At 41.5% G+C, this 23817-nt stretch overlaps 1 protein-coding gene across 1 annotated transcript in view; it reads left to right on the top strand.

Moving 5' to 3' along the window:
• The window catches only part of MYH15 (myosin heavy chain 15), an 86204-nt gene that overhangs the window by 40935 nt on the left and 21452 nt on the right, over positions 1-23817 (top strand). Inside the window, exons 23-33 of the mRNA XM_081002594.1 lie at positions 443-698; positions 5995-6237; positions 6981-7157; positions 7774-7919; positions 8910-9000; positions 11575-11964; positions 14978-15104; positions 17140-17258; positions 17652-17848; positions 20270-20619; positions 23212-23336. Coding sequence (XP_080858720.1) covers positions 443-698; positions 5995-6237; positions 6981-7157; positions 7774-7919; positions 8910-9000; positions 11575-11964; positions 14978-15104; positions 17140-17258; positions 17652-17848; positions 20270-20619; positions 23212-23336 — 2221 coding nt within the window. The remainder of the gene's footprint in view (positions 1-442; positions 699-5994; positions 6238-6980; positions 7158-7773; positions 7920-8909; positions 9001-11574; positions 11965-14977; positions 15105-17139; positions 17259-17651; positions 17849-20269; positions 20620-23211; positions 23337-23817) is intronic.

Below are 23817 nucleotides of genomic sequence, written 5' to 3'. Positions count from 1 at the left end.
AGTTCCAGCATGGGCTAGACCAACTACAAATGAGAACCATGAAAATATTTTCAAAAATTGTAAGATTTAGTAAGATCTCATCCACAGCATACATGTAATGCACTCTTATACCACTTTAACAGTCATGGAGATTCCAGGGAACTGTAGTTGTTAAGTGTGCTGGAAATTGTAGCTCTGTGAGTTTGGCACCCTTAACAAGCTACAGTGCTCAGGATTCTCCATGACTGCTAAAGTAGTATAATTGTGCTTTATATGTATTAGGTGGATGTAACCTAAGAGGAAACAAATGAGTAATAAGTGTGTACTTGTTGGAAAAAAATAAAAATAACAATAAAAAATAGTATTGTGATGTGGGAAAGTCAAAGGACCATAGATAAATTTGCCCCATTACAGAGATCCTATGAAGCATGCTCAGGGGAGTGTCTTATTCTTCTTAAACCAGGGATGCCCTGCTTGTGATCCAGTGGAATATCCGAGCTTTTATGGTTGTGAAAAACTGGCCCTGGATGAAGCTTTTCTTTAAGATCAAGCCTCTGCTGAAATCTGCAGAAACTGAAAAAGAAATGGCCAATATGAAAGAAGAGTTCCTGAAATTAAAGGAGGCCCTGGAAAAATCTGAAGCCAGGAGGAAGGAGCTTGAAGAAAAGCAAGTATCTCTGGTGCAGGAGAAGAATGACCTGCTTCTTCAGCTGCAGGCAGTAAGTGGACCAAAATTTGTTGTTGGAATATAGACCCATTTGGGGGCAACAGCATAGGTGACTCATCAGTTGCAAAGTACGAGCCTCACTTTAAAGCTGAAGAATCACACTTTTTAAAAAACAACAACGTGGTGAATACAATTCATATAACATTTTATTGCATGGCACTTGCTATGAATCATAAAGTGGAATGAATAGTGAAACAGAGCGCTAAAGACGTAGCCCGAGCAATTATTAATATGCTGCTCAGTATCTAGTAAAAATAGAATCTACAGGCACTCGTGTTGTTTACAAGAACTGGCTCTGACTGAGAACAGATTGCCAAACATTTCCGCATTTGGGGTGTGTGGGGGGAGGATGGAACAGAGAAGATAACGCGAACCTTTCCAGATATGCCAAGGGGAAAACAAACACTTTCTGTTTGATTTGACTCGTTTGCTGGTGGCCTGGGGCAGTGGTCCGCATGCTGTAGGTGATGATGGCTCCAGTAGAAAGCAAGAGAGGGGTTGCCAACAGGTAACCTCAGACTGAATCTTAAATAGAAATATTACACAGTTTGGGAGGTTAGCTCTGCCCCAGGTTATTACAAATTTATTTGGAATGCCTTGTAGCAAGGAATTCATAGATGAAATGAATAAATAATGGAAGCTTTTTTAGTTCAAAGGGGCTTGCCTGTTTGTGGTTCTGCTAGGTCTTCTGGGCTGGAGGCATCAGAGTCATAGGATGACAAAAGGTCCTCTTCAGGTCTGACTGGTGTTGACAGAATGGACTCCTCCTCTGCTGGAACTTCCAGGGCAGTGGGGACTTCCAAGGTTGGCTCAGAGGGCAATTTCCCTCCAAGGACCCTTTGTTCCCCGATGAGGTGTCAAATCAGAAGATTATAACAAGTAGGCAGAATATCACCCCATAATGTTAACAGCAGCAGCAGCAGCACCATACAGAATTCACTAGGGATAAATAAAGTGTTGCACGCCTCTCAAATCTCCAAGCAATGCAAGATTCCAGGGGTTCTGTGTGATGAGGGACAGTGGAGACTGTGGTGTTTTTATGATATATGGTTTCTTTACACAGCATTAACTTACAACATCAACACCCCATAGCTTTCCCCCTAGCCACAGCCTTGAATTCAAGCTTGCTTCTAGTCCAGCTCTCACACACAACTCTGACTCTTGTGCTTCTCACTACCAGCCAGGTGAGGGAGGGGGCCCCACGCATTTGCCCTCTGGCACAAAGCCACTTTCTTATGGTAAAAAAACCCCCATATTTATGGGCCCTTGGCTGCTTCATTCAACAGTGGGATCCTCCATTAGATGTTAATCCTTTCTGGATCCAGGAATGTTGTTGTTGTTGTTGTTTAGTCGTTTAGTCGTGTCCGACTCTTCGTGACCCCATGGACCAGAGCATGCCAGGCACTTCTGTCTTCCACTGCCTCCCGCAGTTTGGTCAAACTCATGCTGGTAGCTTCGAGAACACTATCCAACCATCTCGTCCTCTGTTGTCCCCTTCTCCTTGTGCCCTCAATCTTTCCCCACATCAGGGTCTTTTCCAGGGAGTCTTCTCTTCTCATGAGGTGGCCAAAGTATTGGAGCCTCAGCTTCACGATCTGTCCTTCCAGTGAGCACAGAGCACGGATCCAGGAATAGAATTGAACATTGTTTTTTAAATACCAAGGAATTAATGCAAGATAGCAAAGGAGCCCCAAATGGATAGAATAAACCTGCACTAGGCACTTTGAAGAGCTCAGGCCAGCTTCCAGATTAAGGATGGCTCCAGCAACATAACCAGGATTCCCAAATATTAACCTTAAAAAAAAGTTTGAGTTCCTTCAGATGAACTCTTTATCAATTTCACTTTTTCTGCCTAAAGTGGAGATGTAGAATTGACATGGAATGTCCTTATCATTCAGCTTGGACACTGAGATCTAGCTCCGAGGGCCTTCTGGCAGTTCCCTCATTGCAAGGAATGAAGAGGGCCTTCTTGGTGGTGGTGCCCACCCTGTGGAACGCCCTCCCGTCAGTCGTCAAAGAGATAAGCAATTACACAACCTTCCATAGACATCTGAAGGAAGCCCTGTATCAGGAATCTTTCAATGTGTGATGTTCTGTTGTGTTGTATACCCTGTTGGAAGACACCCAGAGTGACTTGGGCAACCCAGCTAGATGGGTGGGGTACAAAAAATAAATAATTATTATTGTTAGGGTTCGTTCACACATTCCACCAGGAGGCATCTGTTTAGAGTAATCAAGTGAGGCAAAATCAAGAGATCACATACATGTGTGAAACAGCCCCAAGTCTACGTGCAAAGTTAAAATGACCAAGCTGCTTCACGGCACTCCAAATAAAAAAAAACCCTAAAACTTAACAAAACGATGGGACATTGCAGTAGAAGTAAACTTGCTGTAATAAAGACCATAATTTTATTTTATTTTTAAAAAGTTGTTATATATATAATTCCCCAGTGATTATATTATATTACACACACACACACACACACACACACACACTTACACAAATTAACAAAGGGGCACTGTCAATTATGCCACTTCTCATTGGTGGTGTAACAGGGATTGCTCCGTAGGTCCTTGTGACAGACAGACAGACAACCATCACATTACGATCTCAATATTTAGGAAAGAATAGCAGTTTTTCTAGTGACTAAATATTGCAATAGGAATGTTGAGAGAATGTGATTTTCTAGCAATAGATGTGCTGTCTTGAAACATAAACTCCAATTCTCCTGCAAAGAAACAAGCAATATGCTTGCATTTATTATATTCAGAGCAATCATACTGGAAAGTCTCTTTAAAACTGTGGACATGTGCAATGAGAGATGTACAAACTACCTAGCAAAACCATGATAATATGTAGAAATTAACAAAGGGGCACTGTCAATCTTTTGATCTACAAAATCTGGAAGAAAGAAGTTCTTTTTATATTACAGTATTGCAGTTCATAATTAAATATTCAGAAAGTTTCTTCCTCACAGTAAAAGACAGACATTAGGAACATTCATATTCAGTTGTGAGATGTCAGCGTGTATATTTTGTATTAAATTTAGACTTCTCGGGAATCTTTATCTCTAAATAAGTACATTAAAAGAAAATAACAATTGCTTTCCATAATTTGTTCAACTAAGGACTGGCGTCTTAGTTTTGCTTTGCATTAGTTTACATTACTTTACATGCAAATAAAAGAACTGCAATACTTAAAAGGCTTGGATATAAATACTAATGTTTTTCATCTATATTCCAATCAGTTGAGTTGGTTACCATGGCAAACCACTGAAGCAAGGAGATGTTAAACTTGGAGATGTGGCATTTTACATGCAATTTGCAAGCATGCTGTTGAACTAGCAAAGAAATTATTTGAAAAGATGACAAAGAATGCATATTTTAAATTTTTGAGAGCTTACAGCACATTCCAAAATGAGTGACTGTTTATTATTAGTACACAGAATGTTTTTATACACAAAGTGGTTTGTAATCACTATCGTGTTCATCTTCCTAAATCCCTTGTGGGACACTATTATTTTCATTCAGAAGACGAGGAACTGTGGCTGAAACAGTCAATTGAATTGTTTCCAGATGGCAGCTTATTGTGCAATCAGTGTTACTCATGTACACAAGTCTTTTTCAACATCTACATGACAATGTTGTCATCAGAATGCCAGGCCATACCTTAATAATAATCAGTTTCCCCTTTACCATAGAAAATCCATAAAAATAACCCATTATACTGTATATCTGCAGTCACTATTAGGGTGTAAACTTGATTGCGTGTTTTTTGTGGTGAGAAGTTTGTCACATGGGTGGTGACATTTCCGTCAGTGGCCTCTAATGCAAACCCCTACTGCCATTTGCTCCTCACCTGTGAACCACCTAGCTATGTTGTTTGCGACAACCCACACAGTCTGAGTGTGCTTATTTCCCCTAATTGCTGCACGCTGAAGGCACTTTCAGATTTCAGCAACCAAGCCAGAAGGAGCTCTTCTCTCAAGATCTCCACACAGAACGTGTGGGATTCTGTCGGAGACTGTAATTGCAATGGTCTTAAAAATATTATTATTTAAATAATGCAGAGGTCTTACATGAGATTATTCTAGTGTCAGTCTTAGCTAAAGACTTAGCTAAAAATAAAATAGCCCTCTAGCACAAAACATCAATATTAACAAAACAAATGGAAATGGGTATTGCCCCTCCACCCAAAGGGCAACTTTCCGTTTTGCTTGTTGTGAAACATGATGACTAAGGCTGATAACATTTGCTCTTGTAGACTTCATTCTTCATGTAGAAATATTTGCATGTGTAGGCAGTACAGAAGGGTGGAGGAAGTAGTGGAGTGCAAGGGAAGAGCGACTGAGGGAAGGGACAGCAAACAAACATCCAGATAAATTCCATCCGGCTCTGCCCACTGGCTTGGATGGCAAGTGGCGAAATAGCAGTGAATAGCTATGACTGAAAAATGGGAATGTGTGGAAGCAAATGCACACAGAGGAAAATTAGATCCAAATGGCCGATTGGCAAGCCAAGGCCCCCATCTGGAAGCATCCCCTATGTCACTAATATCATTCATTCATGTCTATGTATCCGCAGAGATGTTGTTGTTGTTATTTAAAGCAGGCCTTTTTCACCAGCAGGAACGTCTTGCCTCAGAAGGCTTGCTTAGCAATCCTTTGGCTCTTTCAGGGGGTTAGGGAAAACAATTATGTTCAGAAGAACCTTTCTGTCACTTGCAGGGTTGATAGAGGCAGTGATATGGGTCCTATCTTGGCCCAACATCTCTTATTTGCTGCATAGCAGAGATGGGGAATCTGTGGCTCTTCACAAGTTATGGGACTGTAGCGCCCATCATGCCAGACCATGGGCCATGCTGACTGGGTCTGATGGGAACTGTAGCCTAACAACATCTGGATTGCCACAGATGTAATCCCACTGTATAGTCTCTGCTCAGCTGTTACATTATCTTCCAATGGTGTGTTTCATTGTTAACCTTTACCAAGAGGACTCATAATGGGTGCATTTGGTGAGGGGGCAGAAATGAATACCAGTCATTCAGGCCTGTTATCTATTACAGGGTTATGAAGGCGCCCAGAATTAATGCGCTGAACAATTAATGTCAATTATCTCCCAAGCTGTTCATATCTGATCGTTCGTCTGTGTGTAAGATTGATATATCAATCTCGCAATGTGTGAGAGCACACGCATCCTCAAGAGAGAGAAAATTTGTGGATGAGAAGCCGTTTGCTACGTAAGTTTTCTCCCTAGCCACTAACGCAGTCCCTTGCAAATCCTGACAGGAGCAAGACACCCTGGCAGATGCAGAAGAAAGATGTGACTTGCTGATTAAATCTAAGATCCAGCTGGAGGCCAAAGTCAAAGAGCTGACTGAGCGGGTGGAAGATGAAGAGGAGATGAACTCTGAGCTGACATCCAAGAAGAGGAAGCTGGAAGATGAATGCTCTGAGCTGAAGAAGGACATTGATGACCTTGAAATAACACTGGCAAAAGTGGAGAAAGAGAAACATGCCACTGAAAATAAGGTAGCTTTAATACTTGGCCATTAAAAAAAAAATCCACCCTCAGAGCAGCTTTATGGCAGTGATCAATATGCAAGTCTATAATTTTCCAAAACTCTTGGCTGGGAAAAGATCTGGCTACATGCTCCGCCCGTACTATGTCAGGCTAATAAGAAGACAGCTATATTTTTGCCATGGGAACAGTCTAGGGATTCTTTGAAAGACTGATGCAATTTATGAACCAGGAGATCTGTGATCTTGCTATCAGCAACCTTCTGCCTGGTCTATTTAATATATTTATACTTTGTCTTTCTCTCACAATGGAACTCAAGACAGTGTACATGTGGTTCCCAGGAGATCTCCTTTTAGGTACTGACTAGACCCGGACCTGCTTACCTTTCACAAGGTGGCTACATCATGTCCCTTAGACTAGAAAGTTGTTGTGCAAGTTGTTTCTGGCCCTATATTTGGTGCCTGGATTTTCCTGTTTTAAGAACTGGGAATTGAACAGTACCACATTAGACACCTGATGTATGCTCCTTGCTTTCCTTGCTTCCCCACCTGATATCTGGAATTCAGTTCACATGAGCAGATATCCAAGAAAGCCGAGCATCACTTGCATGGATGAAAAATTATTTGTGGGAATCAGTCCCACATTCATACACAGCACTCGGTACACTTCAACCACAGCACAGGCAGGGAAGAGAAACCTTTGAGCTAAGATTTCTTTGCAAAAACTTCTGGCCTATGTCTTCCTTCCCCAACAGGTTAAAAATCTGACAGAAGAAATGGCAGCACTTGATGAGACCATCAGCAAGCTGACGAAGGAAAAGAAGTCATTGCAGGAAGCTCACCAGCAGGCCTTGGATGACCTGCAAGCAGAGGAGGACAAAGTCAACACACTGAGCAAGGCTAAAGTGAAACTGGAGCAGCAAGTTGATGATGTATGTTTGCGCTGCTGTTCATTCACCTAGGTTGTTTGGGAGCTGGGGTTGGGCATTCAAGTGGCTTTGATTGTCCTGTTATAAATGTTGGACCTATTATTGAAATAGGTGACAATGAAAGTCAATCTGTTGTTCAATTTCTGAATGGAAGGTAAATGTAAGGAATTCATTTGCATTCCAAGTTGCACATAGAGGTGCAGTGGGGGGGCCATAGCTCAGTGGTAGAGCACACCAAAGTATAATCCCTGGGTCTCCAGGTAGAGCTGGGAAAAGACTCCTGTCTGGAGCTCTGGAGAGTCACCAGCAGACTCAGTCAGTGTTGACAGTTTGGAGCTAGATAGATCAGTGGTCTGACTCAGTATGGTATCTTCATATGTTCCTATGAATGGTGGGGAGAGGGAGGTAGTTCCACACCCCTTTCTAGTATTTTTTTCGGCATGTTCTTTATGGGGAAAGAGGTCAGTCTGTATACATCAATAAAAAGAGTACTCGGTTTCTCTAAACTTCAGTACGGCTTACAATACCTGAAAATGCTGCCAAATGTCTGTGGTCTGCCAAGAACTTGAAAAGTTGAGTGGCTATTTTCTCCTATATCTGTCCCTTTTCATTTCTGTAGCTCGAGGGCTCTCTTGAACAAGAAAAGAAAGTGAGGATGGATCTGGAAAGAGCCAAACGCAAACTGGAGGGTGACTTGAAGCTGACTCAAGAAAGTGTCATGGACTTGGAAAATGATAAGCTGCAGTTGGATGAAAAGTTAAAGAAGTAAGGTGGCGTTAGATTTCTTAGCAGCAGAGGCTGTTTTTATACTGTAAAACATTCACTGCCCTATGATGCTTTGTACTCTGTGTAAAACGCAAGAAGTGGGTAACAATAATATCTTGCAGTGCCACTATATTTTCAGTCCCAGGAAAGCAGCCAAAAACAGGAGGTTTGTTTAGTCCCTGGTGAGTTGCCATATGTGACTGGTGGGTGTGTTTAGCTTGATGGGTCAAAGGTTCTGTAGGCCTGCTATACACACACACACACACCACAACTAGAAATAGGGTTGCCTAGTGAGACAGTTCCATAAAACAGTAACAGCATAGAAAATAGAAAGGTAGACCAAATTTGCTACCTCCAAGTGGAGGGCAGCCAGCCAGATTCAACTCCCCATGCTCCAGTCTGCTTTTCTTCCTTCCATCTGGTATGGTTTTGTGCTCCACGTCATAGCAGATTGGGCTTTGGCAGGCAGATCAAAATGTAGTTCACTTAACCAGCTTTTCCCTCCAACAGAGTTCTAACAGGTACCAGATCTCTGTGTTACTTAGATTGCAGATTTGCAGGCAGCAATTTCCTAAGGACCTTGAAACGTAGCAGGAATGAGTCATATTCAGGCATTATAGCTCCTGTATGGAGCATCAGATGGATAAGGAATGGAGCCAAACTAAGTAGCCAGTCCCCCTTTCGTAGTGTGTGCTGACTGCTAGCCCTGTCCTTCGCATCCTTGCATTCAGCGTGAATGTACAGTGGTGGCTGGTCTTCCATCCAACCTGGAATTCTGCGTGTTTGGGGAGAAGACTTCACATGTGCTGCTATACACATGAACACCCCTCCCTGCAAGGGGGAGAGGAGGTTAGTCATGCATGCATGTGTTGCTCTATGCAAACACCTGAATAGGGCTATAGCAATTGTTTGTTCTGAGATGGCATTTCTGCTTAAAAGCAACCAAATAATTACTCCATTGTACTCAAACCCAATCTATTGCATTAATAGGAAAGAATTTGAAATCAGTCAGATGAGCTCCAAGATTGAGGATGAGCAGGCCATAGTGATGCAGCTCCAAAAGAAGATAAAAGAGCTTCAGGTAATTATTCCTGCTCAGTTTCTCTCAGTACTGGATATACTGGACATTGTATTGTAAGAAAGCCTTGGGCTTTGTACAGGTTGTCATCCCATTTGATCTGAATTCCAGGTTATTAGAAATCTTTTAAGGTCACAAGAAAAGCTCTACTGGATCAGATTAGACACCTACCTCTCTCTCTCTCTTTTTAATATACCTTTATTAATTTAAAATAAATACATTTATGAAAAGCAGACATACATACAAGTAAAAAAAATTACAATAAAACAACAAAAAAACAGAAAAATCAAACAAACCACCACACTATAAGATATAAGAAGATTAATATAATTATTCTCATATATACTCCTGGTATTGAACACAATTATAAAATTTATAGAAAATAAATTTAAAACTGACTTCCAATTAATCTCACTGTACTTTGTCTATCCATTACTTTATACCGCACAGTTACATATTTCTTGTATAATTTCTTTTTACCTCCCTACAAACTTATATTTATACAATACAGAGATCAGTCTAATTCTGCCTGATTAGATATCCATCTCATTCATCACCCTGTTTTCCAAAGTGGACAGCTCTGGGAAATCTTGAAAGCAGGGATTGAAGGTGACAGCTTTCTCCCATTGTTTGGCCTCCTCCTTCCCAGCATCTGGTATTCAGTGGCCTAATACCACCAAACCTGTAGCTATCACTTAGCTACCAGAACCAACAGCCATTATAGATGGTGGAGAAATTAAATTAACTGTGCATTGAAAGGTGGACCTACCTAATTTGCATATTCCCAAGCAGTATGAGAACAGAAACACAGCCAGCCTTCAAAATTCACACTTCTCTGAATTTTGTGATGAAATTCTTCAACCAAACAGTGTTTACAAAAATGTGTCTTATTAGGTGAAAGTGTCCATAAACATGAATATATTAGTGAAAATAAAACACAACAATTCATTCTATTAGGGGAATCCTTGCAAAAGATGTAGGTCAGTCAAAACTGCATACAAGAATGGGTTTAATTCAGAGAAATTCACAACAATATTCTGATGAATTTTCATGAGGATTAAAAAACTAGCAAATTTTATAACTTTGTTACGTGTCATGTGAAGAGCTATGTTAGTAAAGAATGAGGAGGAGGAGAAAGATTTTTGGGCATATGGTTTGGCTTTTTCTATTTTTTGATTTATTAACCTATTTTGAAGGCTCAGAAAAGGTTAAACAATTAAAACCAAATCTACACAAACACAGAAAATAAAATTTGTAAGATGCTCTGTGGATGCATTGTGGATGCTATGTGTGTGCATTGTTTATGCATATTGGCTCTTTTCAGACCTTCAAGTGAACATGTAGAGCAAGGATGTGGAGCCTAGGTCCTTCCAGATATTGTTAGATTCCAACTTCTATTAGCCCCAGTTCATAGTCAGGCTTGGGGATGAGGGGAGTTGTGGCCAAACGTTATCTGGAGGTCCTCAGATTTCCCATCCCTAGTCTATAGGCTGAGAGTGGGCACGAGCCTGCTTTCTCCCCTTCTCAGCATGTGTTCACTGAACGTCTTCACAGGGCTTGTTGTGCTGGATTTTGAGGGTGAAACCATTGATCACAAGCAGGCTTAAATGAAATTCCATTCTTGAGCAACAAGAATCCTAATAACAGAAGGTGCCTTGTTGAGTTGGTGGTTGGGAAAGATAATAAGAGACACATTTGAAGGAAATATATTTAAGAAGAAAGGGATGGAAGCAGGGAAATTGGCTTCTAGGCAGTATATTCTTAATGGAAAGGGAACATTCGCCTCTGACTGTATTGTCCTTGGTTACAAGCACCTAGGGGCTTGCGAGTCAGTAAAAGAACAGAATACACCTCAGAGGAAGACAATGTGAATTGCAGTGATGTGTTAACACTGGCAACAAAGTTTGCACAGAAGTAAGAAACTCTGTCAAGAATAAAAACAGTCCCTTTGGCTGCTGATCTATGGAGGTTCTATGACCTCCTTGGTTTTGCAGCTGCCAAAGTTGCTCTTTCTTCCCTCTGGAGGGGGTGGGATGTTGCATTAATAATTCTGCAACTTGCTTGCTGCCCAGAGGCAGAATGTGTGACTAACCAGTTTTGACAGTTCTAGTACAGAGGTGAATTACGGAAAGGGACCACAAATGCTTGCTGTTACCCTATATTTCACCCCCTACTCACAATTTTAAAGTGGTAGGGGACACTTTTTGTAAGGGAATACTCCACTTCTGATATTATCTTGCTTTTAAAAATGTCTATTTTGCCATACTGTTGGAGCAATCCTGCACAATATTAGTTGGAAGTAGTTCCCAGTGGGCAATGGAGGTAAGTGTAAGTAGGACTGCAGCCTGGGTGTCTGATGTCTTGGAAAGATGGCAGAGAACATTTCCCCAGATGATTAAAAACATCTATCCGAGTTGTAATTCATGATTTAAAGTTCTGACCCAAATTCAGAGTGAGAGAACACTCTGAATTTGAGGGTTCAGAGTTACCACAAAGGTTATTTCCAATGTCTTAAGATGGAGGCACTGTGGTGTCTAGGGCTGTGCTGTTATGCTCACATGCTTCTCTGTCTGATAGGCCCGCATAGAGGAACTTGAGGAAGAGCTAGAAGCAGAACGAGCTGCCCGCGCAAAAGTGGAGAAGCAAAGATCAGACCTGGCCCGAGAGCTGGAAGAGCTGAGTGAGCGGCTGGAAGAGGCTGGGGGCGCCACTGCGGCACAGCTGGAGATGAACAAGAAGCGGGAGGCCGAGTTTCTGAAGCTGCGGCGGGACCTTGAAGAGGCCACGCTGCACTACGAGGCAACCGCAGCGACACTCAGGAAGAAGCATGCAGACAGCATGGCGGAGCTTGGGGAACAAGCAGACAACCTGCAGCGGGTCAAACAAAAGCTGGAGAAAGAGAAGAGTGAGCTGAAGTTGGAAGTGGACGATCTGTCTTCCACTATGGAGCAAGTGATCAAGGGAAAGGTAAAGCCTCTGGGGTTTACTGTGAAGACAGACCGGTTGGAGATAGGGGTTTTTCAAGCCGACCTGGATTAGCTACAACCAAAACTAAAACCATTCAGTTCCACAAAGTCTGATCAGTGAATCAAAAATAGGAGGCTTTGTCCAGCCAAGTTCTGCTGGGAGTAGGCTCGCTGAAATGAATAGAGCCAAGTTAGTCACATTCACTCATTTCTTAGGGGAGTTGCATTCTTTGAATAGCTGCAAACAATGTTCATGCAATACATCAGGTATGCATATAGAAAAGGCCACACAGAAATGCCAAGTGGATAAACAATGGAGCAAAATATAACAAATGGTTGGATCCAAAAATCTCTCTGTTCATGTGGGGATGTCATTGATTTTCTTTCCTGGCTGAGCCCTCCTGCGTCACCTTATGTGTCAGTCACACACTGGAGGGTCTCTTGATCTGCTGGAACAGCTTTTCAGGGGGCTGCTGGGGGGAGAGGGGAGTTGTAGCCAGGGGGTCAGTAACTCCCAGATACAAGTAGAAGAACCTTTTGCTCTCAGAAGGGGAAACCTTTCAATCCAAGAATTTTCAAATGTAAAGCAGGCAATTGAGAATCACGGGAAGGAGTAAGAGAGGAAGTACAGTGTGTGTGGAGATGCAATGACAAAATATTGTTACACCCCACACCAATCACTGAGCAGTGTGAGATTCCAGGGGTCCAGGCACTTACCAAGGGTTTGTGTTTCCTTTTGGAAATGAGGCACAGCAGACACTGCAGTGTTTTTATGATATATGGTTTATTTACACATATATAGTACTGGAGCCTACAATGAAGAGGTTCCCAGCGTTACACTACAAGAGAGTCTCTTGCTTCTCCCACAGCCTTGGATCTAAAACAGAAATCAGCCGTGTTCTCTGTCTCCCTTCACAGTTTTGCCAGTACATCATTACTAACTGCCATCCTTAAAAAACTAACACTAGCTTTTTGTCTTATTAACTAAAATCAGAGCCTGGGGAGGGGCTTCACCCATTTGGCTGTCTGGCATTGAATCTCCAGATGATCCATCTGGTACCTTTGGTTGGGTTAAAGACTCAGCCATTATCAAGTGGTTACCTCATGAGGAAGCTGGCCAGCATTATTTCCAACCTTTGCTCATTCCAGGAATTTAAGGATTTGCTGAAATTTGAACCCTTTTAGGGGAGTCTGATCCCACCACAAACTCATAACAATAAGTTTCTCCCTTGAGTCCCCGCCTTCTCTGAGAATCATGCTTGCCTAACTTCTTAGCCTACAAGTGTCCATTTTAACTTCTTAAATTAATTATATACAGTCATACCTCATGTTATGGACGCTTCAGGTTACGTGTTTTTGGGTTGCGGACCGCAGGAAACGCAGAAGTACCAGAATGGGTTACTTCTGGGTTTTGCTGCTCGCACATGCGCAGAAATGCTAAATTGTGCTATGCGCAGAAGTGCCAAATCGCACTTCAGGATGCGAATGCTGCAGGTTGCGGATGTGCCTCTGTCACGGATTACATCCGCAACCCGAGGTTCCACTGTATTTACTTTCGCTCATCTTACTATGCTTTACAACTCTAGGATATTCACCATGTTGAATCAGACACTGGGGTTTCCAAATTTTTCTCCATATATCATCCTGTAATCATTTCTAAAACTCCTTAAGTCGTACTTGGTACTAGCTTTTTGGCAAACCGTAGTGCATCACTATTAATAAATGTCAAAATCCATATTAGGGCAATATATTTATTAGGCCAACCAAAATATCACCAAATAGCATGCAAGCTTTTGCATCCTCTAATAATTCATAGATATTCTGATATATTTATGATGGCTTTGCAGCTCACACTATTCTCATACAGAATGCTAAACTAGTATACTTTCTGATTTTGGCAGGAGGGGGAATGAAGGTGGAGTATGTTTTTTTCCACATTATGATTTTTGGAAAGCTCTCATCATGTGTAGGTTTTATAAATGATATACAGAACAATTGAATAATACTCCTCTGGGGATATTTAACTCCCAAGCAACTCTTAAGGAATCTCTTAAGAAGGATGTGTTTATGGCTCACAGATGTGTAATTTTCAGTGTGAACTTTTTTCTTTCGCATCAATTCAGTTCAATAATTCAGAGCTGTTATTAATTACATGATTGATTCCCTTCCATTTGCCACACACTGTCATGTAACGATTTCTACTAGAGAAGTAGCTGTGCTAGTCTTTTGTAGCAAAAACGACAAAGATTTTTGTAGCACCTTAAGCACTAACAAATTTCATATGGCATAAGCTTTTGTGGCCTACAGGGAACACTGCAGCTGATGGAGTGAACTCTGGTCCACAAAAGTTTATGTCATAATAAATTTATCCATCTTTAAGGTGCCACAAGACTCTCAGTGCAAACAACAATCATATAGTAGCTCAGTGTGTTTGCTTTTGCTTTTGTATGACTCCAGTAAGATATTAACAACAGAAAATAATGTTCTTCTTGTTGTCAAAATATATAATATAGCTGAAGCAAACTGGTGAGTATGTATGTGATAAAGACAAAAGGTTGTCGAAGTCTTGTGTGCAAGATTATGTAAGTCTTACTGTACTTCAAAACTGTTGGACACAATTAATTATTTTAAAGGAATCTGTTTTTATTATTCCTTCCAGTAAACTGAATCTTTGGTATATGCATATAAAAATACTTTTAAAAAATATATCATTGCAGCTATTGCTCTTTTTCTAATTATAATTGTTGGTGGGCTCTTTTCATGTTTGCAAATTTTGTAAACCAAATTTTACACTTTGCACAAAAATTGTGGCCCTAATGTTGGATGGTTTATGTTTTGCCTCCTGAGTTTCTAGACTAATTGGCATATGCCACGTTTTATCTTTCTGTTACATAGAAAAAGATTGTCATGATCTTTCTTAATTGTCAGATATTGGTCTTTTTATGGGACAAATGAGATGAGCAATGCACTTTGATTGGGATGGTGTTTGATTACCTTTGTTCTAACCACATTAGGCAAATGCAGAAAAACTCTGTCGTACTCTGGAAGACCATCTCAATGAGGCAAAAACTAAAGTGGACGAGATGACTCGTGTGGTGAATGACCTCACTGCCCAAAAAGGGAAGCTGCAAACTGAAAATGGTAGGTTGGGCAAACATTATTATAGCCACAGGAAGTGTGAGCATGGCAACACCTTATATGAGTAAGGAGGGATGCTTGAAGATTTAATTCAGTCCGCATCTTTATGTGGTTGCAGAACAATCTGATTTGCACTCACTGAACCACTGTGTGGAATAAAGTGCAATTATCATACTGTATTTCTCCAAATTTTGTGAGAAATTTTATACTCCACACACACACACACACACACACACACACAAAATATACATAAAGATTTGCCAGAAATATGGTGCACACACATTTTTAAATTTCATACTTTTTGTTCTTTTTAAAACTTATCAGAAATATGTATATCAGAAATACACTGATCTGTACATCCCCACATAATTGCACATGTGCAATATTTTCATGAGGAACTCATGTCTCTTTCTTCTCCCTTTCCCCTACATAAGAACAGATCCCTTTCATCTGCTGGTCAATTGCTTCTTCCTTTCCATCTAGTTTTCTGTACTCTCCTTATATACCTGTCCACATGATGAAACATGGGAAGGGAGGGAGGACCAGTTTCATGGCTATACAACATTTATCACATTGACTCCCAACCTTTACTGCTGCTGTTGATTTATGCTGGATGCTCAGTAGAAGTTTTCCTGATGCAAAATGCACTTGTCTTTCCACAACACTCCATTCATTGCCCACCAAGGACTCATTCCGGTTCAGCTTGCAATAACAGCTTTCTGTGATCTTTTCCCAATTGGCAACTTCTTTTTCCTGACGTGATGATATCATTTTATTAGATTCCTGGGCATGTTCAGACATGACTCACTCAAAGTGGCTTACAAATAAAAAGCAAACATGAAAACAACAGTGACCCAATCATTAAAACACAAATTGAGAAATCTAACAACATGGCAAGAAGCAAAAATGCAAAGAACAGCACTAACAAGCAGCAACAGAGGAGACAAAACTTGGTTTGAAAAAAAGAAATGTTTTCAGTTGCTGGAGTGGGGTGCGTCACAAATCAAGAGGAAGTTACTTCTGCACATGGGGTGTCACCATAGAAAATGCCCTCTTGCATGTTGTTTCTACCCTTGCCTTAGAAGGCAAAGGCAGGGAAGATGGGTGTGCTAGCTAGTCAAAGGACAGCCAGATTCACACAGGAGAAGCTAGATCCCAAGCTGCTTAGGTTGTTATAGCTAATAACCAGCACCTTGAATCATGTGTTCATACTATTGTTTTTTCTGGTGCATTTCCAGCTCCCCCCTGCCCCCCACCTGAATGCATCATTAGCTTCTGATTCATTTCTGTTTGTGTAAACACTAGGAGACATTGAGGGGCTGGGATGTTTGTACCCTATGCAAAGGTGTTCACCCCTTGGCTAGGGATGAATTAGGAATGACTTAAAGACTCCGGTCGGCATGAAGCTGGTTTGAAAACAACACATCAAACAGTAGTATTTTATAACAAAGTACAGAATGCATTTGGGATAAAGTCATGTGAACACAGATTAAAGACTCAGCACAGGGGGTACAGTGACTGCACAGTAAACGGCCCTAGAAGATTGACTGGGAGTTGACAGAATAAGGGGGAATCACATGACCCCAGAAGCCAAGATTTTAGCAGCGGCATTCTGCACCAAATGAAGTTTCTGAATGGTTTTCAATGGCAGCCCTGCATAGAGCATGTTACAGTAGAGAGTGCAGCACAGCATATGAGCACTTTAATACTGTGATCAGTGGGACTCTCCCATGCATGTTTCAAGTCCATCATCAAATACTACGGTTTCCCCAGTTCCTTTGGCTGGGTCCAGAGGACTTCTTAGGATGTCCCCTGTCATGCTGGCAAAGGGAAAATGTGGGCCTAGCTAATTATGTCCAGTGCCACAAAATCCCCAGTCTACCTCATCAAGCCACCCCTGTATGCCTGAAGGGCAAAAGGGTCACAGGTTACTTTCAATTATTCAGAACTCCTGGGAATATCTTCTCCTTGCCCTCCTCCTCCCTTGTCATGGAAAGCTGATGCTCATCATCTTTTTTTTGTGCTACCCCTCCGGCAGGTGAATTTACAAGACAGCTGGAAGAGAAAGAATCGCTTATAAACCAACTTTCCCGAGGGAAGTTGTCTTTCACTCAACAAATAGAAGAGCTTAAAAGGCAGCTGGAGGAAGAGAGCAAGGTAAGGCTTTGATTGAGGCTCCCAACATGATTCTGACTCCGCTTGAAATGACGACTTGGTTTTAAGGTATTGCCCTTAAGCAGGTATAGAACCGCATGTGCTCAAGTAAGTGCAGTGGAATGGCACTTAAGTGCATAAGCCGAGGATGTGCCTCAGTCTGCAGATATCAGTGAAATACAGGATGCTGGGGATACAATAGTCCCAGTATGACTGGGAAATGCTGTGGTTGCTATTAAGGATTGAGACAGTGTGATGGAAGAAATAGGAGTAGGGAGTTTGGAAAAGGGGAAATTTCCAGGTGGCGAACCCACCATCAGAACGAGTTTCAGTGCTTGTAGTAGCTGCTTTGTCCACAGCTGGATGTGCTGACTACAACCCCCCTCTCTCCTACAGTCAAAGAATGCCCTCGCCCATGCTTTGCAAGCTGCCCGCCATGACTGTGACCTCCTACGGGAGCAATTTGAGGAGGAGCAAGAAGCCAAGGCAGAGCTTCAGAGGGCACTCTCCAAGGGGAATGCGGAAGTGGCACAGTGGAGAACTAAATATGAAACCGATGCTATTCAAAGGACTGAGGAGCTAGAAGATGCCAAGTAAGATATACAAGAGATGCCACCCTACGTTTCCACATGTATTCTTGTTTTAAACTGTTACATTCTAGGTCACAGACTGCATGCAGTTCCATGCAGTGAGATCATAGAATCTTAGAGCTGGAAGGGACCCAAAGGTCATTTATTCCAACCCCCCGCAATGCAGGAACCTCGGCTAAAGCATCCATATCAGATGCGATTATAAATTACAATCCAGGCATATCAACGTCTTATTTCTTATGGCTTCCTGTTGCAATCATGTCAGTAATCCAGGATGATCAGGAAAACCAATGTGAGCCTGCTCATTACTTGAGAAATTCATCTAAGGCAGTGGTTCTCAACCTGTGGGTCCCCAGATGTTGTTGGACTACAACTCCCATCAACCCTGAGCTCTGGCCTTGCTAGCTAGGGGTGATGGGAATTGTAGTCCAACAACATCTGGGGACCCACAGGTTAAGAAAGGCTGATCTAAGGCATCCCTGACTTGAGTGGTAAGACTGGTGGCTGCGTGTGGTGCCCCAGTTAAAGAACTCTCTCTCTAGACATTTTCCCCTTGCCCTGTCACTGCTATCTTTCAGATGTCCATGAAGTTTCATTTACCATTTTACCATCCATTCACTCATTTTGGAGAGGTCCTTGTGGACCTCTTCATGGTCTCTTCTTGTTTTAGCAATTTCATGTCACCAGCAAACCTGGCCACTTTACCACTTGCTCCTAACTCTAGACTGATTATGAACAAGTTGAAAAGCACAGGTCCCAATATTGATTCTTGGAGAAATGTAGAAACTGGAGTCCCCCATCTGCCCATTTATTCCTACTCACCTGCTGCTTAACCAATCCCTGATCTACAAGAGGATCTTATTTTTTGACTCAGGAATCTTGGGTGAGTTACCTTGTTGAAAGTTTTTTTAAAGTCCAAGTGCACTATATCAACTGGATTGCCTCTACCTATGCACTTGTTGACACTCCAGAAGCCATGCTGGCTGTTTTTGGTTATTTTATCTTTCACTTTACTTTCCACCAGTTTTCCCAGGGCACACATTAAGCTATCAGGCCTGTAATTTCCAGGATCCCCCCAGATCCCTTAAAAAAAAATGTTACATTGACTACTTTCCAGTCATCAGGTATGGAGGTTGAAGATCATCAAGTTCACCTTTGAGTTCTTTGGAAACTTTCAGGTGGATGCCATCTGGAGCTGGTAATTTGTCAGTTTCTATTTTGTCTGTTAGACCAAGAGCTTCATCCCTCATCACCACTATCCACCTCAGTTCCTCAGTCTCCTTTCCAGCAAAAGTTAGTTTAGGCATTGGGATCACCCTATATCTTCCATTGTGAAGACAGATGTGAAGAATTATTTCATTTTCTCTCTTAATCCTCCTTTAGCACACCTTTGATTCCCTTGTCATCCAAGGGTTCACCTGCCTCCTTAGACAGTCTTCCACTTCAAATTTATTTAAAGAACTTTATGTTGTCAAATTCATTGTTTTTAGCAATGTGCCCAATGTTTTAGCATCCCCAACTGTCCACTTGCACTTTGTTTCACCAAAATTTGTGAACCTTTTTGTTCTCTTCATTTGGACAAGGCTTCCATTTATTTTTGGAAGGAAGCCTTCTCGCCTATAATAGTTTCCTTAACTCTGCTCATTAACCAAGGTGACATCCTCATGGCACCTTTCCTGATCTGTGGCACACACTCCTGCTGAAGTGTGAGGTCCTTTTGAAGGGTAGTTAGGCCCAACTGGTATTTGGCTCCTCTCTTCCCAGAAACGTCTCATCAATTCTTCTTCTGCTTGGCTGCATTGGAGGCAGAGATGAGACAGCAAAACCCTCTTCATCAGCTTGCCCTTTGGCTCCTCCCTTCCTTGAAATGTCTTACCAGTTTTCATTCCTCTTGGCTGCCTGAGAGGCACAGATGAGACAGAAAGACCCCCTCTGTTGGCTTGGCTAGGGCCAATGGCCATCTGATTCCTCTTGACCCAGAACTGTCTCTGGCAGTTTCACAATGTGGCTTCATAATGTAACATGATTTTATTTTATTGGTGGGTTTAAACTGTATTCTTTATCTTGTGTGTGCATGTGTGTGGTCCCTATTGGTACTCTTGGTTTCAATGTACACTACTTGGAGGTGATTATCCTGTTTTACACAAAGCGGTATATAAGAATGCTCAATAATAAAGAAAGGAAACATGAAATATGGAAACAAATTTGCTTATTTTCATTTATTTTCATCCTTTACACCCCCTTCCTTTCCCCTTTTATATCATGCATCTTAAGCTGTAAGCTGCTATTTTAAATTGTAAGCCACTCTGGCTGCTTAAATGTATCAAATAACAACGCCACAAAGGGAAATTCACGCTGTTTTGATTTGGTAATATTAAGAGCCTTTTCACTGTGGGTCGTTTTACCATGTACCTGTTCTGTTAGGAAAAAGTTGGCAGCTCGTCTCCAAGAGGCTGAGGAAGCCATCGAGGCGGCCAATGCCAAATGCTCTTCTCTGGAGAAGACAAAGCACAGGTTGCAGAATGAGCTGGAGGACATGATGATTGATCTGGAAAAGTCCAACGCAGCAGCGGGGTCCTTGGACAAGAAGCAGCGCAATTTTGACAGGATCCTTAATGAGTGGAAACAAAAGTATGAGGAGTCCCAAGCAGAGCTTGAAGGTGCCCAGAAGGAAGCCCGAAGCCTCAGCACGGAATTATTTAAGCTGAAGAATGCATACGAAGAGAGCATGGACAATCTGGAGACCTTGAAGAGGGAAAACAAGAATCTCCAAGGTAAGTCCTGCACTTTAGATGTGGGACAGTCAAGCGAGTTGAATCGGAGAGTGGAGGGGGAAGCCAGATGGTGAAAGAAAGAGAGCTCGTGAGTCCTAGCGGTTTAGCTTCACCATTGCGTGAGACAAACAAGGCAAGGAACCAGTCTCTACATCATAAAATATTTTTGCTCTGAGGACTGAGAGATATATTGGGGCCAGATGCCTTTTGTCATTAGTCTAAGAGCCTAGTTTTTTTCCAGTGAGACCAGCTAGTATCAGATCCTCCTGCTATTTCAAAGACTGGCAACATAGATGTAATCGTAAGAACATAAAATGAGGTCAATGGCCCATTTATTCCAGCATCCTGTTCTCAAAGTGACCAACCAGTTGCCTATGGGAAGTCCACAAGCAGGACCCGACCCGAGCACTGCAGCACTATTGTGGCTTCCAGCAACTGGTATTCAGAAGCATATGAAGTGGTTCACTTGAAGCAGGCATGGGCAACCTTAATTTTCTTTGGTGGCTGAGAGGGTGGTGACCAGATATGATAGCGATGGTGAAAGGGAGTGAGGAATGGATAGGAATAACACTGCAGTTGCCCATTTCTTCTCCCACATCAAGGCTACCAATCATGTATGGGCTTAGTATCATATTGTTCCTATAAAATGGGACTTGGACAACTCTCCTGCAAAGTCTAAAATAATCTAGGGCATGAACTAATTGTATCAGAACTTAAAGAATCCTACCACCTCTGAAGATTGCTTATAGCTAGGGGCCAAACTAGATGTGGCCATGCTGTTCATTTGCCTGCCCCATTCACATATAAAGTCATGGGTAAGCGGTCTTGTTTTAATAAAGAGGGGTGTACAGGTGAAAAGAGTTGAAAATGTGCATGTGTCTCTCTTATCTCCCAATACCAGAAGTTAGGTGGGCTGGGGAGAAAAGGTCCTGAAGTGATGGCACATTAGAATGTGAGGCAGTGTAGGATGGAAGGCACAGCTGTTCTCACCCATGAGCCCATTTCAATATCCAATAAGATATCCAGCCATGCTTTACATGTGGATGGGACAGGGATGTGCATAAGTAAAGCTGAATGTCTTCTCATTGCCTCTTCTATGACCCATGTTAATGCTGTTTTATATACTAATCTGAAATACATTGACACAATATATTCAATATTTTGTCCTTCCACAGAATATGTTCTTTAATAACTATTGCATATTGACCATTTTATAATAAAATAGCATGTGATTGTTCAAAATATTCCCTAACTTTAAGGAAGCTGTTTGAACTGAGCTTGGAGGACCTTTCCCCCTCTGCCAGATAGAATCTATCTTAATGATAATTACAAGCCATTCATTAATATAATGAGCTTAACAAGATTTGCAACAGCCTTTCCGGACTAAGTAGAGTTTTTGAGAGCAAGACAGTATTGCCAGTATATAACAGGACTTACAAAATCAGGAGGATAAGAATCAACAACTGCAAGAGGAGAGACTGGATCTTAATAAACACATTTTAAAAATAATTGGTGCCATTGTGCACCCCTGTCTGAGTCCCTGATAAGTGCTGGATGAAGTGGTAAGGTGGCCATTTATCCCACCTGAAGTGGAGTACTGGCAACTGTCCGTTTATCCCACTAGATTTCATAGGCCACTGTGGCAAGAGCAGATTTCAGGTCAATTGGCCCCTGTTTGAATATACTTCTCAACTGTATGGGGTAGTAGAGAGCAATGATATAAGATACACTGGCCTTGTCTAAAGCCAGCTCCTTCATTAAATAATATACCTTGTGCTTCTATCTAGTCAATTCATTTATTGTATAAGTGTTTAGCTTACAATGTACTAAGAAGACTTACTGGCAGGAATTGGCTGGATCATTTCTAAGCCCCCTTTTAAAGATTGGCACCACAATTACCCTGCTCCAGTCGATTGGCATGCATCCTGTTTTGTCTGCAACTGTGAACAGAACTGCCAGAGCTGGAGCCAACCAATCAATGTTTGCTCCAAGCGGTTCTGTCAGGATGAAAATGTAGCCATGTAGCTTTCCTTGATTTCAGCTGTGTCGAATAAGAGTTTTCACCTCTGTTTTCAGGAACTGGGAACCATAGAGGAAGGAGATCAAAACCCAGTTCTAGAGGACTGATTGTATTGTTATCATTATCACTTTTGATCATTAAAAAACAATCATAAATATAAGAAATATTTCATTGTTCTTTGACCAACTAAGCCTAGAGCATGCACACACTCATACCAATACACACATCACAAAGCAAAAATAATCCTCAGAGTAAGTACATACAGAATACATTATCCATTAAAAAAAATCATATTAATATTCCCTCACAAAAGCAGGGCAATGAATGTGTTTTAACCTATGTGATCTTCAGATGCAGTCGATAGATTTCATTTCTCCATAAGCCTGTTTAATAAATTTGATGGTTCTATATGACACCCACCCACCAATTTTTAAATAAATAGATAAACATAAAGTTTTTAGCAAAAATCCAAGATAGGAAAAACTAAATTGCCATTGTGAAGAGATAACTTGGTGCATTCAGGACTTTCTGACACTTTGGTCTTTCTTTTTTAAAAAAATAAAAAAAATTAGAGGAGATTTCAGATCTAACTGACCAGATCAGTGAAGGAAACAAGAACCTTCATGAGGTGGAGAAGATGAAGAAGCAGATTGAACAAGAAAAATCGGAAGTCCAGCTAGCCCTGGAAGAAGCTGAGGTAAGACAAAGGTTTGGAACAAGAAATGAGGTTTCTAGAGTCGCTGTCAGTTTTCCACCCAAAAGAAAAACAGAGGAAACAAAGGATAAGCAAGATTCGCTTCATGTGCATAGGCAGGGAAAACAAAGTGTGGTAAAATGATGTAGTACTTATTATATGGAATATTATTGTTACTTAGATTTCTTCCTCCCCTTCTCTTTACGTAGGGATCCTAGGGTAGGCTATGTACAAGTGCTGTTGCAGTACACTTTTCAAAAGATTTCAACTTTCACATTTTGAAGTTTCCGTTTGAATTTAGTGTGGGTTAAAAAATGTTTTTGGGGAAAAACCCAGTCAGATTAGACATTTGAGCTATGGACTCTAGAAATCCTTGGGCATATCAGGAATGGCAGACAAGTTTCCCTGAAGGTAGCTTTCCCACCATTACCTATTTTACCCCTGTAATAAACAGCCATAGGGGAGTGTTGGGCATGTTCTGGGG

Source organism: Podarcis pityusensis, assembly GCF_964106645.2.
Source record: "Podarcis pityusensis genome assembly, chromosome: 4".
Lineage (NCBI taxonomy): Eukaryota > Metazoa > Chordata > Lepidosauria > Squamata > Lacertidae > Podarcis > Podarcis pityusensis.
This window is presented reverse-complemented; position numbering and strand designations above follow the sequence as displayed.